This window comes from Mya arenaria, chromosome 12 (genome assembly GCF_026914265.1).
Source record: "Mya arenaria isolate MELC-2E11 chromosome 12, ASM2691426v1".
Taxonomy (NCBI): domain Eukaryota; kingdom Metazoa; phylum Mollusca; class Bivalvia; order Myida; family Myidae; genus Mya; species Mya arenaria.
Window position 1 is genome coordinate 9,628,216 of NC_069133.1, and position 20,450 is coordinate 9,648,665.

General features: G+C 35.4%; 1 protein-coding gene across 1 annotated transcript; it reads right to left on the reverse strand.

The window, feature by feature from the left end:
* Window positions 1-4,398: 4,398 nt before the first annotated feature.
* On the reverse strand, window positions 4,399-18,590 carry LOC128212060 (decapping and exoribonuclease protein-like). Its single transcript, XM_052917302.1, has 7 exons — window positions 18,240-18,590; window positions 12,461-12,685; window positions 11,716-11,811; window positions 9,135-9,261; window positions 8,033-8,171; window positions 6,298-6,392; window positions 4,399-6,056 (listed from the first exon to the last, which is right to left on the reverse strand). Exons 2-7 carry the CDS (start codon window positions 12,522-12,524, stop codon window positions 5,948-5,950), a joined length of 630 nt encoding a protein of 209 aa, XP_052773262.1. The 5' UTR covers window positions 12,525-12,685; window positions 18,240-18,590; the 3' UTR covers window positions 4,399-5,947.
* Between the last annotated feature and the right edge of the window lie 1,860 nt (window positions 18,591-20,450).

Consider the following 20,450-nt stretch of genomic DNA (forward strand, 5'->3'; position numbering starts at 1 on the left):
AGTTCTTTTCGCCGATAAATGAAACACATATATGATTACATGAAAACAGTCAGTCAACTAATCATTCACTATAAAGTTAATGCCGCTCAACTGCCTGGTAATAGTATTAACGCATCATTACGCGATGAACAGTTTTTCGTTTGCTAAACCGTTCTTTTTATAAAGAAATAAACATATATTAACTGAGCCTGTAACATAATAAAAAAGGTATAAGATCAAAAAATAAATAACCTAACCCACTTGTTTTTTTAATGAATTCCGCAAAATTTGTTGACAACGGAAATAAAAAAGACTGTTATTTAATGACTAGTACGATTATTCCACACATTTTGGAATGGTTACCGGCAGCATGCAGTCTTTACGCATTCCATATAGGAAATTGTTACCTGTGATTTTTGTTTCTGTAGATACAGACTGGTCAATTAGTAGCGATTAAAGATTTTATATACAGCTTTTGTATAAAAGGTCATATATTTTGTAGGCAACCTTATAAGTTTTCATGATAAAATGATATGTGCAGTGAAAAACATTTAAATCTGTGATGGCACAATACTAAAATATGTCAAATAACTGTTATGAATCACTATAGGTCCATGACTAAGATATAGTTGCTGTATTTGGCTTGTAATGGTTCACTCTGAGCTTATTAGTTTTATCTGAGAGTTAGCATATGAACCTAGAATTGCCATTCGTTGTTCTCACGTAGTTGCGTCAGGACCGCTACCCTGGATAGTTAGGGTGGTGCAATTGTTCAATAAAACATTTTAAAATAAAACTATTATGATAAGCACTTTTGGCATTTGTGTCTATAAACTTTTAAATAAAGTAACAAATGCAACGAAAAGTACAGGTCTTTCTTATATTTTGTAAAGTATTGCATTCACATCAACCTTTGGGCGACACAATAACACGGAATTTACGCATATTTCGAAACTATTTTTTTGAGGGAATTTTGAAATCTTTTAAGTTGAACACAATTAAATTTTCTGTTAAAAAAAGTTTTGTTTTTCACATTTATGAACTCTTATCTTAAACATATAACTATGACAAGAAAATTATTAACAAAAATATAAATGTATCCCAAAGGTTGTTTTCAAAATATACACACTTTTTTGAAATTCATGATTTTTCCTAAAATGGTATTCCTGCTGATTAGTGCTTAATGACTGAACCTTTTTAAAGCGTTCAAAATCGTTTGCAAAATTGTTTTATTATTTTAAAAAATAAATTAATAAAAAAAAACACAATTACTTTTGGGCGACACAACATATATCCTATGGGCGACACGAGTCTCCCAAAGGTTGCATCAAAGTTACCCAAAGGTTGGATTGTTCTAAATATATATATATATATATATATATATATATATATATATATATATATATTGCACGCATCCGCGCTAATATCGGGCAAATTCCCGGTAGCTTTATATATATTGCACGCATCCGCGCTATTATCGGGCAAATTCCCGGTAGCTCTATATCTATTACACGCATCCGCGCTATTTTCGGGCTAATTCCAGATAGCTTTATATATATTGCACGCATCCGAACCATTATCGGGCAAATTCCCGGTAGCTCTATATCTATTGAGAATATATATAATATATCTCTATCCGCGCAATTACCTGACAAATAGTTGATAACCAAATATCTGTTGTACGCATTCATGCCATTTACAGATACATTGTTGATAACCCTTAATATATTGTCCAAGCAGCCATGCCATTGTCTATAACCATGTATCATATGCACGCATTGTCGAAAACCCTGTATCTTTTTTAAGCACCCGTGCCATTAACGGACAAATAGTCGGTGACCATATATATTTAGCAAAGTAACGTGCTATAAGTAAAACAAAAAAAGTGTGTCATATAATATATAAAGTAAGAGTCAAGCAAAAATTCGTACATAATTCCCATGCAAAAGTCATCGACATTAACAAAATACGCATTACATGATCGATATGTGTTATAGCGGTCAAGTCGTCCTAATGGGATAGAAGGTTTCGTTGAAGTAAATAATTGGAATCAGAACTCAACAGCTATATACAATTTACATTACTTTACCGAAATGACCAGTGGATTTCATATTGGCATTGGTTCGGACTATTGGGGGATTAAGCAGCAATCCTTTACTACCTGCCCTTTTTAACTTTTACGTCAGACAATCTGATTTATAGAATAATGTACAATACAACACCGACCTTTTACTTCTTTATGCATTCCTTGGGCGGTCAAACTACATGCCAGTTTTATGTACGTTACAACACGGACCTTTAAAGTCTGGATGTATGCTATAGGCAGCAAAGCTGATTGCCAGAAGTATGTATTCACAACAACGACCTTTATCGTTTTAATGCATTCCCTTGGCGGCGAACCTGATTTTTAGAAGTATGTACTCTTAACACAGACCTTTGTCTTTTTGGTGCATACCTTAGGAAGCCAAGCTCATTGTAAGATCGATGAACTTGACAACATCTACTTTTAACTTCTCGATGCATACATTGGGCAGCGAAGCTGATCGTCAGAACGGCGCACAACAACGACCTTCGATATCTTGATGTTTGCCTTGAACAGCCAAACTGATTGCAAGAATATGTAATTTTATAACACCGACAAACCGAAACTTCTTGATGCAAACCTTGACTAGACAAGCTGATTTCAAGACTTTGGTCTTTACAACACCGACCCTTGACTAAGGGCAGCCAGAATTATGTACAAATTGAGTGGAAGCCGTACCCGGGGATAGAGGTTAATCACCCGCGAACTAAACCCAGCCAGCGGTTTTCACTATAATTGTAATGGTTATGACTTTATATAGTTTTAACTCAATACAAGATAATATATTGTCATGCTGCTTCAAATGCAAGTTTTGTAGTAAATAATGAACTGGTTAGGAGAATTTCTAATGCCTCCATATTTTTCGACTCTCATTAGTGAAAGTCCAGATAAAAGGGTACACCAGTTTATTAAGCGCTTATGATTTGAATCCATCGATTTCTTTTTTCTTCTTCTGTTTTCCTATTTATAAGATGTTTATTAATTTTCTGATATGTTTTGGACCGATTCTCTAAAATATCTGAAGTTCTTTTTAAATATTTTTGAAATGTGATTGCTTTGTAGCATTCCATCGCACGCAGGCTGCAGTATGATCAAGAGAAACCTAATCGGTTCAATGAAAAGGTCATATGTAGTAAGAATTATCTAACTGTTATTTTTATTAAAGAAACTACTCAGATGGATTTAAAAAAAGCGTTCAGCTCCATAGAAACTTCAATGTAATGGAAAAATCGGAACGGTTCTAAAGGAAGTGATGTTGAAAATTGGATTTGGGAGAAAACAAACAAAACAATTACAAGACTAATTACCAAGATGTTCGTGTTTATAGATGATAAACACCAATATAATATCCGTTTTACGTATATAATATTTACATATGGAGCAAAGTAATATTGCAAAACATACTTATACCTATAACACATCCCCAATTATGATTGGAAGGTGATTTTTACATATGTTAAAAGTTTAATTGGCTGTCAAAAATGGTCAACCGAAAGTTTCTGACCAAAATGCAGTTTTTCTCGATTTTGTTTTACTGCACTATGTTTTGGTTAAAGAACAACGGAAAGGAACTATTGTCCGATGGTCATTTAAAATATTGTATCCATTGTTCAAGGTCATTTGTTTCGATAATAACAGGTGTAAATGTGGGAGAATTTGCAGATTGTCTCCCTTGATGAGGTGCAATGCCCGTACTAAAATATTCTGACGAACATCAACTATTGACACGTAGATAGTATCTTGTGGTTTTATCATCGTTGATATATTTAAAAAAAACTCTCTAAGTATAGTTATCAAACGGTTCACATGCTCACGTTCAAAATAAATACTTGGGAATCACTTCGTCGAAGTTCTGGGCGACATTGTATCATCTATAAATTATAGACTTATTTCATTAACAGATCCTTTAACAAGTCTGTACAATGGGCTTAAGGACTCTATCCAGACTCTTGATCACTCCAATTGGAACACCAACTCATTTATGAATGTAAATTTGAGTCCATATTTCCTTATCTTTCATTTGGCCATAGTTTTTGCCTGATTTAGTGATTGAGTGGCCGTGTGCACTACGAGATATCAGTGAAGTGGACACTATTGCACCAGTTAATATTCTACTATAGCCTATGTGCTTTGTTTGTTTCGTTTACAATGAACCCTGATTCATGATATACAACATATTTTGGGTAAACACATGTCGTAAGTTTTATGACAATTATTATAAATGAATTACCTTCACCTATCGTATTATTCATTAGTCATACCGGTACAGCACATATTAAATGTTATGGTATACAATTAAATATGTACAAATATGTAAAGAAAAAAAACACGCTATGTTCTCTTAAAACTTTTATATATATTTATATACGAACTCCAAAAAATATACAAACGGTGTTTTAAGCAAGGGCATATAAAATACAAAGCCATATTAATAGTAAAATTGCATTTCTTACAAAGTCATTTTAACCTATGTACCAATTAAATATTTGGATCTAGCTAGGTGGTGTGGTTTATTATTCAAAGCAAATCTACCTGCATAAATATAACCCATCACAAAAGCTGACAAAAAAATGAAAACAAAAAACCACACACGAAAAAACACAAGCTGTTACAAATTCAAACACAAATAACACAATTATGGCGTGTTTTACATATTGAAAACAGGTCCAGAAGTTTAGCCGATTAAATTTCCTAGAATATATACCACTTTACGAAGCAGACATTCTTCTTGAATATGTAATTGTATGTGAAGTTTAGATCTTACGACCCTTATGGCAGTTTACAGTATGTCCGTTCAAGTCATCAAATCAATAAAGCATTCCAGCCAAATCGAATATCAGTTAATGGCAGGGAAGGTAACTCTTCAATATTCTTTAAGAGTGATCTCCATCTTTGTTTCACTAGAGCGGACAATACTTGGCGCTAGGATCAAAATAAGTGCAACTGAGAAAAAAAAGTTGTATTTTTATGAACTGAAAAATAAACGATGGAATAATTTAAACCACGTTCAAGTTCTTATACTACTGGCATTCACCTATCCTGTAAGTAAGATGTAGTTAAGGCTTTGAAAGTAATGACAGCTGCGGTTTATTTAAGCGTTCAAAACAGATAAAGTATACGCATTATAAGAGCATAAATGATTCACGAGAGGCTGTGTTTGTTTCCAACGAGAAGAAAGCAACAACGCCATCACCCATTATGAAACCAGAACAGATACAGAGGATATTTGACTGATACAATGATTGGAACACTGTGGTATTCTCTGACAGCAGCTCTAAATAGCTGAATGAATTCCAAAGACTTGATATTTGGACCAAGGATGAGACTACCCCTCTATACCGGCGTCTAAAAAGCAGCCTTGACCTTCATGTGTGTTTTAGGATTTGGTACTGGGAGCTTTAGTACTGTGTTCTTTGACCAGTGAGTGGTTTTCTGTTGAACCTGGCATGTATTTACAATCGTGGTTAACGGAAGATAGGCTGACATATACGTTGTGACCACGCTACAGTCCTATAGAAATCTTTTAGGAATTGAATTAATGTAAGCAGGAATAAACATGCCAAGCACTGATGCCATGGAGCAGTAGGTTATGAAATTCTAGGTTACTTTGGACCATGAATTGATTGCTTCTTTAAAAGGGAGCATACCAAAGAGGATCAAAGGAGGAGTTATCAAATATTTAGAAATAAATGCTAGTTAATGATTTCCGGTTTAACAAGAGACGTGTGGTATGAACATACAGGAACGGTGTAACAAGAAACAGTTTAAACAGTTTGTTGCAGTTTATAACATAGTGTAAGAAATCGCAATTGCTCAGCTGTCTTGATAAAACACAATCACTTTGCAGCCAATCGGTTTGATCTGGTTCAGATGAAAACGTCAATATTATCGAGGCTCGTTGTCAGTATACCAGCTCGGTAGGAATTTGTATTCGTCTTCCGTTTGACGTTTACATGTCACACGACCGTCTGAAAATTCCTGGACGTGAACGACCCTGGTTTAAAATACAAAAACGTGTAAGTATGCTTAATCATTTCATTGTGCTGAATACTAACATTGTTCGATTAATTGGGTGAATTGGGTTTAGGAACCTTCATTTTTGGGGTTGTAGATTAATTCCAAAACAAAGGTTTACATTAAGTGTCCTTATTTAATAATTGGTATATTTTACAAAGCTGATAAATTTCAATGTGAGAGAAAACAACCTTTTTAAAAAGTTATTTTATAAAACAAACCCTTTATCATCTTCCGTCACATTAGATTTGATGAATCCAAGAAGATGGTCCAGGAAGTTCCAACAAACATTGGTCATCCAGGGATCTGGGGGAGGCTGTACGTTCGGAAATACAGATTATAAACTACATTTTCAGCCAATAAAATCGACCTACAATAAGTTGAACGCTTAATCATTTACAATTAACATTCATAACTTATTAAATGAATTCGTTTCGATCACTTTGCACTTGTTATATATGATTGAGTTCAATTTTGGCGATCTACGAAAAGTGCAAACCAAATGGATATTTCAAATTTTCTTTTCATTAATTTCACTTGGATCGATTATGAAGAATGCACAAAAAAATAGTTTCATAGATTATATTTTTGTCGGTCTATTTTTATGCCGAGCCTTTCTTTTTGAACAATTGTCAGTAGTAAAAGTTAACATATACTTGGTGTTTGCAAGTTTGTTTGGGCCATTGAAAATCATTTATTCAACGTCTATCGAGTCGGACCAATGCACCAACTTTTGTAGGATGGGTAGGTACGTTTGTTGTTTACTTTCGAATCCTTTAATTCACACATCTGTTCATTTAGCCGTACCTTGTTCTATGCTAAGATGTGTTTGATGCTTCAATGCTTTAACTTTAAAACATCAAATATACATGCGTTATATATCCCATCCATCATTAAATAGTTAAACGTCTATTTGTCATTACAACAGTCTCTGCACGACGGCACCAACACTAACACAACATCAATACGTTTATTCTATAACTTATACAGGTTAAGGGTTGTTAATGTTTATCAATGCAATGGAAACTAAAGGGACACACCGAATTGCCAAACATAAAATGATGATATTTTTATAGAGGTACAAGGTCCAAGACCTAACATCCTCCATGTCAAAAGACATTCAGCATGTCAAGGACAGAAACGACAGGGACACGCCCATTTGTCATTTGTTACTTATGTTGCCATATCGCGATAACATTTTCTTATGTATCTCGATTTAATTTTAATTTAATATTGTCTTGTTTTGTTCTTAAAATTCCAAGTGCTACTATCATACTATAAACAAGAAACTGTTTGAATTTTACTTTGTGCAGTGGTTTAAGTTTGTACTCATAGCTTCATATCGCAGGTTAAGTGCGAGACGGTTATGGCACATAATAGAAAACAGTCTTAAGCTACGCCTTATATATTTGGCATCTGAATACACAGTCTATGTATGTTTTACCAAATCGCCACTGCATAAGAAAAAATATTTCTAAAACGGTATTTTCTATTCTTCAATATCGTTGCTAAACGTTTCTACCTACAATTCTCCATTGAATTTATTGAACCTACTGTACAACTACAAGGCGTCAGTCAGTTTTCAATTGGTAACGTTTTAAAGGGTCATACATCGAAAAGTAAATGTGTTTGAAATGTGAACAAAACGTTTGTTTTACCGTCCTGACCCGTCCGGATACTTTTACGCTTCGATTTGCAACTTTTGGTAACAGTTGCTTTTCAATAAATTAAATAACTCAATTTCAACAAAGTTAATAATCCAGTCTTTAAAATCATTAAAATGTAAATAACTTTACCTCACTTAATACGGCAAAATATTTACCAAACGCAAACATATCATTGGCTTATTATTAACGAAATTAGCTCGTTCACATTTAGTATGGCAATCTCTCAGCAACAATTGTTGAATAAATGCATCACTTTAATAATGTATTATAAGATTAAAAAATGGCTTACGTTGGCGGCTATGATTGGTATATTTTCGGTGGGGAATGTTCTTAGCACTGAAACAATACCATTATCATCACGTAGCCCACAAACGATCTCAGAAACACCAATAAGAACACTCTGTGCCCACCATTTCAGGAGTTTAAACCTGTAAATAATACAAATAAAACTTAAGAAACCAACATCTCCAAAAACAATTGGTGTATTCACTTCAGGACCTGTAAATAATACGATGGAAACTATAGAGACGGACTCACAAGAACACGCTGTGTCCACCACGACAGGAGCTTCTACCTGTAAATAATAAAATGGAAACTATATATAAAGACGGACCCACAAGGACTCTCTCTGTCCACCACTACAGGAGCTTTTACCTGTTTGTAAAGCAATTGGAACTACAAAGACGGGCCCATAAGAACACTCTGTGTCCACCACTTCAGCAGCATGGACCTGGAGCCCACAGGAACGCGATGTGTGCGCAACTTTAAGAGCTTGAACCTGTTTGTAAATCAATGGGAACTATTGAGACGATATACAGCTAAAGAAACAAACGAAACACACAACGCCATACGCTCGAAAAAAAAATACAGTGTGTATGTTTAGCATTTTGATGTCCAACATTTGATATTGCAATTGACATCAGTTGAATATTAAAAAACATAAACAACCCTTGCCAATCCAATAATTTGTGTGATTATAATCCTTCGCATAATGTCGTCCCGCTCTTCGTTCAGTTGAATATTGTTATTTGTTCTGATCCTTCCGGATCTTTCAGTAATTAAGTGTTCAGACTCATCTCTCCGCCATTAGACGAGTCGGACAGATTCCCATATAATCATTTAGGAAAGCTTTGACTACTCCAAATCCATTTAGCAGATTACAATTGCCAAATTTCCTTTTAGTGTCAAAAATAACAGCCAAATTTCCATTTAATCATGAATTGATTTACTTACGTGAACTATTTAGAATATTGCCAATGCAAGGCATTTTATAATTGAAACGTTTCAATTAAGCCATGACTGGGACACAAAAAGCTTTAGACAAAATACAGATATTAGGTAAAATAACACATGTCTATTGTAACAGTTAACAAAAGTCATGCCTGTAACACCTTTTAAAATTGCGCTTCTCCAATGATGCATGTGTGGTGGTTTTGAACTCAACATAACGTTCCACACTAGGCCCATCTGTACCATCTGGACTCTCTTGACTAACAGCATCGACCTTGCTACTGAATACTGGAACGATATAGTTATTTCATGACGGTTGCGGTACTAATAGTAATAAAATAATAATAATAATAAAAATAATGATAATAATAAAAATAAGAAGAAGAAGAAGAAGAAGAAGAAGAAGAAGAAGAAGAAGAAGAAGAAGAAGAAGAAGAAGAAGAAGAAGAAGAAGAAGATGAAAAAGAAGAAAAATGATTGTGATAATGATTAAAATAAAAAAAAAATAAGTTTGTATATATTTAATTTGGAAATGAATTATCTTTATACGCAATTGCTTAATAGCGAGCAATTTAAAGCAGTATTGAGACACCTTGAAAATGATGTAGAAAATGCGTCTTCACCAAATTATATTGTCAGAAATTTATATAATTTCCTTTTAGGTATTGATAATATTTGCAACTTTATCTTCAAGAAAGTCGAACCATAACACGTAAGTTAACAAAATGCTTTGATGTAAAACACTATTTGTACTGACGATAGAAATACTTTTATAAGGCACTGGATGCGTTTAGAAGAAATAAGTCTCTTGAAAACAAACAATTAATGATTGAAACTAGAAGGATATATAAGTCTAGCGTTAAAAAATCGAATTTTGTGAAATTAAACAAAATACTAAAAATCTTAAGACAGCGACATGTAAAAATGCAAAACTTTATCTGTGCTCTCGCCTAAGTTACTACTATGCATATATTCATGTACACAGATACCCAAATTTGATCGCCGTGGTAAAGAACGCCGATGACATCCAGAAAGCGGTGCAGTTCGCGCGGAGTTATTGAAATAATTCAGTACTCGGCAAACACCCCCAAAATATAGCCATGGACACATTTAATGTTGAAGAAATATCTTATCAATGGGAAGACTGAACGTTCACCTTTCTTGTTAAAACTTTTAAATAAATTTAGCATCTCGGATATTTAAAGGTATTATTATGTTAAGCATCATTCCACGGGCAATATGTTTCATTGCATGGACTAATAAATTCATTTTATTAACCATAATAAGCAATTATTCTGCACATTTATTGATTTTACAGAAAACATTTTACTATATTGTAATACCTTTCGTTCAAGATATATAGACTTGTTTTCGCGGAAGTCAAAGTATACGAACAAATAGTCATTAAACTCACATTTGCTCACATTATATTCACTTATTAACTAAACAATGATATTGTAAATAGTACAAGGATAACATCAAGTGAATGAATGATAACATTACTAAATAAATATATACAAATATTTGTTTTGAGATCAAACAAATGCTATTTGAGATCAAGCAAATGTATTTCTTTAAACTATTTAATAAATGAGAGAACACAAAACAACAGTTTTCAAGTTTTTTGAAAAGATTGTTTCAAAATACCATTTGCATGGCTATGTCTGGACAGGTGTAGTAGGTATAGATGACCAATTGGAAACTGTCTTTTCTCTGTAACGTTCATCCGAACTCCGGTCAGACATGTCCGAATCAAGTTCATTTTGGATAATCACTGTCATTCACGATGAAATTCAGCACTTCTTGCCCAGTATAAATTCGTTTACTTTTAGAGGAAGCCAAATAAACACAATCATTTGTCCAAAATTGAATCAAACTTTAAATGGTGGTAGAATTGTCATTTGTTCACGTTTTTTCAAGAATCAGAAAGTGAAATTATTATCATGTAGCCGGTAATTAGTCTCGATCATCTAGACGCTTGCATCCGGGTCTTTATCGTTCATTGCGATCCGTGTTAACGTCATTGACTCTGATCAGAGGGGCTGAATGATTAACACTAGCCCGTATTTTGATAATTGTTACGATCGAAAAACGCGTTTATGTATAAGGGAAAAGGCTACATTCCACTAAACAAATTAGCGCTCGTAAAAAAATAACACATTTTTTCTTGATGGTGCGGGCGCAAGTGATAAAAAAATAAAAACATTTGTTTGCTATTCTGAAGAAATAGGTGCGGGAAATCCGATGAACAAGTTATTAATTTGGTGAGGCCTAAGGTTAAGCTTCAAAATGACAAAGGTGCAATATTCGAAAATCATCTAGAGTGTAGACTGGGTTAATGCCAAAAAGTTGTTTTTTCTTTTTAATAATGATTTACAATATACTCTTTATTTTCAAGGGGTCAAAGGAATCGATACTGCCAAGAGGATAATAAATTTCAAATGATAGTACCGCCATCGAAATCGTTTATAATGTTACCTACTTGGGAAAGGTTTTTACAACAGGAGGATCTTTTTACACAAGCCACAAAACACAAGTTGGTCTAGCGCAAAAGGCAAAAGGCAATATAACACGACAAGTAATAATTTATATAGAATAAACACATTCGCATATTTTTCAAATATATAGAGGATATCTGTTTTTGTTCAGTGTAAGATCGTATTTTATTTAACGAGTGTCATTGAAAAACATATTTTCACGTACGAAGAAAGAGAATCGGACGGTCAAACAATACAAAATTACCTAGTGTGTATGCGCCAACCTTGGATTCCGTAACACTATAGAAGCCTTCACAGGGGTTAAATGGCAGGTCTGGATTTGGAACAGATCCTCTGGAACCTGCATTACATATCAATAAGGTATGTGAATACATGTATACGGCACGTATTCGTTAAAACCCCGTTTTGCCTAAAAATCTTAATAGTTAGTTCAATGAACTTAAATCTGTACAAATTTTACACAAAATTATGAGTTCATTTTGATTTGGCTGGATATAAATCACACATATTATGCAAAATAATGATATCAAGATGACACAGAAAATATCCCTTAACGGATTGACTTTGATATTTTGTGAAACAGTACAAGATTCTTTTAAAATAACTAAATATACTTTATGATAATTAAAATTCTGCTAATGAGGATGTTTTGTAGATATTAACATATATATTTAATAATAATAGTAAATATCTAAACATCTGATATCTTGAAATTCTCCTTAATGACGATCCTATTTATCGGTCCCGATTGTTTTGTAATGAACATTCTTGTTTTAACAAAGATTGAGATTGAGACGTGGTTAAATTATGATTCAATTTTGGTTGCAACGATTTATCGTTATTTTTAAATTTTTCTCGAGATGATGTCCTGGGAAAGGACCTTTTGGCATAACAATCTTTGTCTTTGTTATTGTATGCGATTTTACACTACCGAATACAATGGGTATTCGATTGTTCATCTAAGACTGCCTAGTGGTATTATGCCATACTTGCGGTGAGATACTGCGCAAACTTGGAGCCCCATGCAGACATCTTTTTATCATCTTCCGTCATGTTTTCTTTGGTTTTTTTTGTCCTTGTCGGTTTTGCATTTATTCAGGTAGTATGTGCCTCCGTAAAGAGTCACGGCGAACTTCCAGTCATTTCTCGCGTACATGGTACACAGTAGCAATTTCAACAAACCCCTTCTGCATACGAAGACGGTTCTGGAAGCCCTTGATTAAAATTGATTTCAAAAAGCTAACACGTGTTTATAAATACAGAAATGCATCAGTAAAAACATACTAAACGACTATCGTCTAATCGCCTGAAATCGAAATATTACCCACGTTTTCAATACATCAAGCGGCTCATTGGCCTGTATTATAAGTACTACGCATAATCGATAAAAAAATCAAATTCCAAGGATGTGCTTGAAGTAAACACCGACTCACCGCAACACCGCAGCACCGCGGTGATATAACCGCAGCCACGGTGCTAGCAACGAGTCACCGGAATTTTACCAAAGCATATATATATATATATATATAAGTGATATTAAAGTGTAGCAAAGGAGTTGCTCTTCATCATGGCATAGTTCACTGAACTGCGTTTTGGGCAGTCTGTGGAATTTCGGTTGTATAAGGTGAAAAAAGCCCCGTCATATTCAACTATTTATAGCTGTGATAGCTGACAATGACAAAGGGGACCAGTGAAACCAATACCACAGTGTAGCCTAGGCCTAATCCAAGGTCATGACAGAGGTCACTGGTCTCCGATTTTAGGCAGGCTCTGAGTATTTGATACTCATAGGCTAATACCCTACGAATTTGCATAAACATAAATAGCTGTGATACCTTAAAACAGAGAAAGGGGACCGCTGACACCTATACCACAGTGTAGCCTAGGTCTAAACCTATTTTCGTCAACAATTCCAATTTTGGCGGTGATACCTTATAAATGAGAAAGGGGATCACTTAAACCTATACCAATGTCTAGCCTAGGCCTAATCCTAGGTCATTGCATAAGTCTATGGACTGCGATTTAAGGCAGGCTCTGGGTCTTTGATATTTATAGGCTAATACCCTAAGAAATTTTCATCAAAAATCAAATTTTGGCGGTGATACCTAAATGAGAAAGGGGACCACTGACACCTATAGCAGAGTGTTGCCTAAGCATAAACCTAGGTCGTGGCATAGGTCGATGAACTGCGGTTTAAGGCAGGCTCTGGATCGTTGGTATTTATAGGCTAATACCCTAAGAAATTTTCATCAAAAACCCATTTTTTGGCGGTGATAACTTAAAAATAATAAAGGGGATCACTAAAAACTATACCGCAGTGTAGCCTACACCTCGACCTAGGTCATGGCATAGGTTTATGGACAGTGATTTTAGGCAAACTCTGAGTTTTTGATATTCTTGGGCTAATACCCTACGAATTTCCGTCATAATTTCTAAAGTTAATAGCGGTGATCCCTTAAAAACGAGAAAGGGGACTGAGGTCACTGGTCTGCGACTTTAGTCAGGCTCTGAGTTGTTGATACTTATAGGCTAATACCCTAGGAACTGTCCATCAAATTTTCAATTACTTGTAGCGGCGATACCTTTAAAATGAGAAATGGAACCACTGACACCTATACCACAGAGTAGCCTAGGCTCGAAACTGGGTCATATCATAGGTCACTGGTCTGCAATTTTAGGCAGGCTCTGAGTTGTTGATACTTATAGGCTAATACCCTAGAAATTTTCGATTAAATTTTCAATTATTTGTTGCAATGACACCTTAAAAATTAGAAAGGGGACCACTGACACGTATACCACAGTGTTGCCTTGGCCTTAACCTAGGTCATGGTATAGGTCAATGAGCTGAGTTTTTAGGCAGGCTCTGGGTTTTTTAATACTCATAGGCTTATACCCTTTGAGTTTTCCATTAAAAATTCAAAAGTTAACGGCGGTTAAACCTTAAAAATAAGAAAAGGGACCACTGAATCTATACCACAGTGTGACCTAGGCCTTACTCTAGGTCATGGCATCGGTCAATTAGCTTTGATTCTAGGCTCTGGTTTTGGGGTATTCATAGGCTAATACCATAGTGTAGCCTAGGCATAACCGTAGGTCATGATAGAGGTCACTGGACTGCGATTTTAGGCAGGCTCTGAATTGTTGATACTTATAGGTTAATACCCTTTCCGTCAAAATTTTAATTATTTGTACCGGTGATACCTTAAAGGGTGTAGCCTCGGCTTCATCGTATCCCACTATAAATAGTTGAATTGTACGGAGCTTACACCCACATTATTCAACCGATATTTCACAGACTGATCTAAAGCGCAGTCTAGTGACCTATGCTATGACCTAGGACAATGCCTAAGCTAAACTGTGGTAAAGGTGGAAGAGGTCCCCTTTCTCATTTGTATTGGTATCACCGACATTGACTTGTTGACATTGTTATGGTAAATGCTAAGGGTATTAGCCTCAAAGTAAAAGAATCATATAGCCTTACTAAATTCGCAGTCTAGTGACCAATGCCATGACTTTGGTTAAACCCTAGGCTAGCCTAGGTCCTGTGGAATAGGGGCAGTGGTCCTCTCTCTCATTTTTAAGCTACCACCACTATAAATTGTTCAAATAATGTAAGAACGACCCAAGTGTCCATTTAAATGAACCAATATCTTACAAACTAGCTAAAATTGCAGACTAGTGAGTATCCCATGACTCTGATCATGACCTAATCGGAACTGTGGTGTAAGCGACAGTGAACCCATTTATCATTTTTAAGATATCACCGAAACAAATAGTTGAACTTTGTTGGATAATGCCTTGAGTACTTGCCAAGAAAGTATCAAAAACATACAGCCTGCGATACCTTTAAAATGAGAAATGGAACCACTGACACCTATACCACAGAGTAGCCTAGGCTCTAAACTGGGTCATATCATAGGTCACTGGTCTGCAATTTTAGGCAGGCTCTGAGTTGTTGATACTTATAGGCTAATACCCTAGAAATTTTCGATTAAATTTTCAATTATTTGTTGCAATGACACCTTAAAAATTAGAAAGGGGACCACTGACACGTATACCACAGTGTTGCCTTGGCCTTAACCTAGGTCATGGCATAGGTCAATGAGCTGAGTTTTTAGGCAGGCTCTGGGTTTTTAATACTCATAGGCTTATACCCTTTGAATTTTCCATTAAAAATTCAAAAGTTAACGGCGGTTAAACCTTAAAAATAAGAAAAGGGACCACTGAATCTATACCACAGTGTGACCTAGGCATTACTCTAGGTCATGGCATCGGTCAATTAGCTTTGATTCTAGGCTCTGGTTTTGGGGTATTCATAGGCTAATACCATAGTGTAGCCTAGGCATAACCGTAGGTCATGATAGAGGTCACTGGACTGCGATTTTAGGCAGGCTCTGAATTGTTGATACTTATAGGTTAATACCCTTTCCGTCAAAATTTTAATTTTTTGTACCGGTGATACCTTAAAGGGTGTAGCCTCGGCCTCATCGTATCCCACTATAAATAGTTGAATTGTACGGAGCTTACACCCACATTATTCAACCGATATTTCACAGACTGATCTAAAGCGCAGTCTAGTGACCTATGCTATGACCTAGGACAATGCCTAAGCTAAACTGTGGTAAAGGTGGAAGAGGTCCCCTTTCTCATTTGTATTGGTATCACCGACATTGACTTGTTGACATTGTTATGGTAAATGCTAAGGGTATTAGCCTCAAAGTAAAAGAATCATATAGCCTTACTAAATTCGCAGTCTAGTGACCAATGCCATGACTTTGGTTAAACCCTAGGCTAGCCTAGGTCCTGTGGAATAGGGACAGTGGTCCTCTCTCTCATTTTTAAGCTACCACCACTATAAATTGTTCAAATAATGTAAGAACGACCCAAGTGTCCATTTAAATGAACCAATATCTTACAAACTAGCTAAAATTGCAGACTAGTGAGTATCCCATGAATCTGTTCATGACCTAAACCGAACTGTGGTGTAAGCGACAGTGAACCCATTTATCATTTTTAAGATATCACCGAAACAAATAGTTGAACTTTGTTGGATAATGCCTTGAGTACTAGCCAAGAAAGTATCAAAAACATACAGCCTGCCTAAAAATGCAGTTTGCGTTAAAGCCTAGGCTATACTGTGGTATAGGTGGCAGTGGTCCCCTTTCTCAATTTTAAAGTATCAACGCTTTAAAAAGTTGATTAACACGGGGCATACATCAACTTATTCATCCAGAATCCCACAACCTGCCTAAATCGCAGACCAGTGATTATGGCATGACCTATGACAAGGCCTAAGCCACACTGTGGAAAAGGAGGCAGTGGTCCCCTTTCTCGTTGTTAAGGAACCACAGCTATAAACATTTGTAATTCTGACGGAAAATGCCTAGGGTATAAGACTATAGGTATACAAAATAGAGCCTGCCTAAAATCGCAGTCCAGTGTCCTATGCATTGACATAGATTAATGTCTGGGCTTCCATGTGGTTTAGCTGTCAGTGGTCCCCCTAATCATTTTTAAGGTATCACCCATATAAACATTCGAAATGTCAATGGAAACTTTCTCGTATATAAGCTTATAAGTATAATAAATCAGAGCCTGCCTAAAATCGCAGCCCAGTGACCTATGCCATGACCCAGATTTAGGCCTAGGCTACACTGTGGTATAGTTTCAGTGGTCCCCTTTCTCATTTTTAAGGTATCACCGCTATTGACTTTTGTTTTTTTATGGATAATTCCTAGGGTATAAACCTAAAGGTATAAAAACACAGAGCCTGCCTAAAATCGTAGTCCATAGACCTATTCCATGACCTGGGTTAAGGCATAGGCTACACTGTGGTATAGGTTTCAGTGGTCCCTTTTCTCGTTTAGAAGGTATTACCGCTATTAAAATTGTAATTTTGATGAATGATTTCTAGAGTATTAGCCTATAAGTATTAAAAGCTCAAAGACTGCCTAAATCACAGTCCATTAATCTATGCCATGACCTAGGTTTAGGCCTAAGCTACACTCTGGTATAGGTTTCAGTGGTCCCCATTCTAATATTTTAGGTATCACCGCTATTAACTTTTGAAATTTTGATGGAAATGTCCTAGGGTATTAGCCTATGAGTATTAAAAGAACTCAGAGCTTGCCTAAAATCTCTGCCCAGTCATTGATTTAATAACATAGGTCGAGGCCTAGGCTTCACTGTGGCATTGGTTTCAGTGGTCCCCTTTGTCATTTAAAGGTATCACAGCTATAAATAGTTGAATACCACGGGGCTTATTTTCACATTATGCATCCAACATTCCACAGACTTCCCAAAATCACAGTTCAGTGACCTATGCCATGACGAGGTGTAACTACTGTGCTTAACTGTAATATCACATATATATATATACTTTGATAAAATTCCGGTGACTCGGTGCTAGCACCGTGGCTGCGGTTATATTACCGCGGAGCTGTAGTATTGCGGTGCTGCGGTGCTAACTTCACCCACATCTTCCACGGGACTTTTTAAGCTACTCCTTATCAGAATTTGTGTAAGCTTTACAATACTTGAAAATGAACATTTACTGTCCGTTCTGGTTTCTGCCCTTTCAAAACACATGGAAGTATTGTATTTCGAGTTGATTTGTTTTCATTCATTCGAGAGATATTTATGTATGATTCAACCAATTATTATGGCTCGTCAAAGATACTGAATTAAAAAAGAGATCGAAAGCACAATACGTTCAGTTTTTTAAGTTCAAAAATGATTTCAACTATTGTAAATTTAGCGTATATTTACCTTTGAATGTTAGGATCTGTTTGATCATGTTCCACTGGCCCATTGATACAAGAGTCCCCATCATTACGTATCCATTGCAGAAGGTCATCGATCTTTCTTCCCTTCCATTCCGTCATTTCTTCGTATCCTTTTGTCAAATCATATTCAACATCATTGTAATCTGAAGGTGGGATGAAATATTTCACCTGACTTTTATTAAATTGAATCTCACTACCTAATGAGAAGTGCCCAATCTCTTTAGGCTGATATAAATCTTGGTATTGGTAATCATAAAATCCGATGTCTGTTCTCAATTTCGCCATTTTGTCACTGAATGATTAGTTAATGCACCGTTTATACATCTCCTGAATGTTCTAAAAATAGCTGTATGATCTTCAGTTTCACCTTACATAAGGAGAGAAAGGAGTCTCGTAACATTTAAGTATCGTGTTACATATTTAATCGATACAACGCCCGGATACACGCACACTGATGGCTTTTTTTAGCAAAGGTTTCGTGGGCTTGATAAATCTTCTATTAAAGGAGGAAATGTGATATCTATTTAGCCTTTGGTTTACTTTGCTCAGTTGCGACTTATTGAGGAGGTTTGAAAAAACACAGTTTTACAAGATATTTTCATTGACGTAGCCAAGTTTTTAATAAGGTGTTACCTTTACTCCGGTATTAGCTAATTAAAAGGATACCTGGTGACTCTTTGTACTTTTGGTATCAGTTGGAAGCGATTTGCTGCCTTATATCTAATCTGAAAAGAAATTACCAAAACTACATTATACATAGCTTGTATGTTTTAAATCTGACGTGACATGAGCTAGATGACCATTTTAAGGCCAATAAAGCTTGTTTGTTATATTCTTTTCTCTTTATTTGCCTGTACTTAAAACCCTTTCAAAATATACCAGAATAATACTAGTATTTGTGTATATGAAACATTAAAGGCGTCGCCGAAGAAATGTGTGTTTTCGCTGTTATTGCAATAAAAACATATTTCTTGTATGGATTCTTTCCATACTCCGTATATGTATAGGTTACAAAACAGGGGCAGGGTGCGTTGTTATGCCACACCCTATGGCAACCCCCTCCTTCCCCCTTAAAATGACTATCACTTTTAGGAAAATATGTAATCCTTAACCAAAGAGTTATGACATTTGTAATTATAGATGAACGAGCTACCCGGTAATTTCATCCAAATTTTCCAGACTAACAATTCATTATCCCACCATGACATCATCAAATGAACATGTGTACTTAACAAACACCATACATCTTGTGCGAAACCTAGGTTTGAGCCCTACCAGGATAAGAGTGATCTAGCGGTCTAGTGTATAATTTATTTTCCGCCTCTCACCCAAGAGGTCGTGGCTTGAGTCCAACCATGTGAGCGTTCTTTAGTCCATCGAAAAGGACAAAGTAGAGATTTTTGCCAACTCGTGAATCATATATGAGCTTTCAGATATTTTCACAATCGAGTAGAAATAAATTAGATGTGAATTCAATTATTATACAAAATATCAATTATTAATATTATAATTGTTATTTTACGTGAAATATATTGTGTACTTTTCTTATATGGTTAAATACACCAAAATGAAAATACATGCTTACGTTTTTTTGTACGCGATGGGATTTATACCAAATCAGCAAATGTTTAAAGCGGAAATTGAAACTCAACATTGTGTCAGTATAGATGAATGTGTGTCCACAGTGGCTTGATGACAAAGGCTCATTAAAGTCATAATATGAATATAACAGTATAGGGTACTTTTGAATTTTGTCAAATCTCATTTTATATTTAAGGCAATGTTTTATATTGATAATATACATGTTCAAGTATGTGTAAAATATAATTTTGGCTAGTTGAACTGATTTAATATAACTTTAATGAGCCTGTGTGTGTCGGCATAATTAACACTTCCTTATATATGTCTTGTGCTTTTCGACAACAGACTCAGATATTTGACATAATATTGTTGTTTTTTCTAAAAACTAATCAATTTAAAATTCGTGCCCGACAAACCCTGTCTGAAACGGCACGACCACCAATTCGTGTTTTCTCGTCGTTCCAGACCGATTTCTGCGAAAATTTTGCAACCTTGCACGGGCTTTAACAGAAGCATTAGCAATTATTTATAAATAGCAAGAATAATGTGCGAGTTTTACAGTATTGAAGAGTTAAAGTCTTATTTATCTTAATCAACTTTAAATCGCTTAAAC

What these genes read in the sequence shown, in the direction of transcription:
- LOC128212060 (XM_052917302.1), bottom strand. Translation starts at nt 12,524, where the DNA reads ATGACGGAAGATGATAAAAAGATGTCTGCATGGGGCTCCAAGTTTGCG. An exon ending in GGTTGGCGCATACACACTAG is followed by an intron (nt 9,262 to 11,715) that starts GTAATTTTGTAT and finishes ATATCGTTCCAG; the next exon opens with TATTCAGTAGCAAGGTCGAT. An exon ending in GTGACGGAAGATGATAAAGG is followed by an intron (nt 6,057 to 6,297) that starts GTTTGTTTTATA and finishes ATTTTAAACCAG; the next exon opens with GGTCGTTCACGTCCAGGAAT.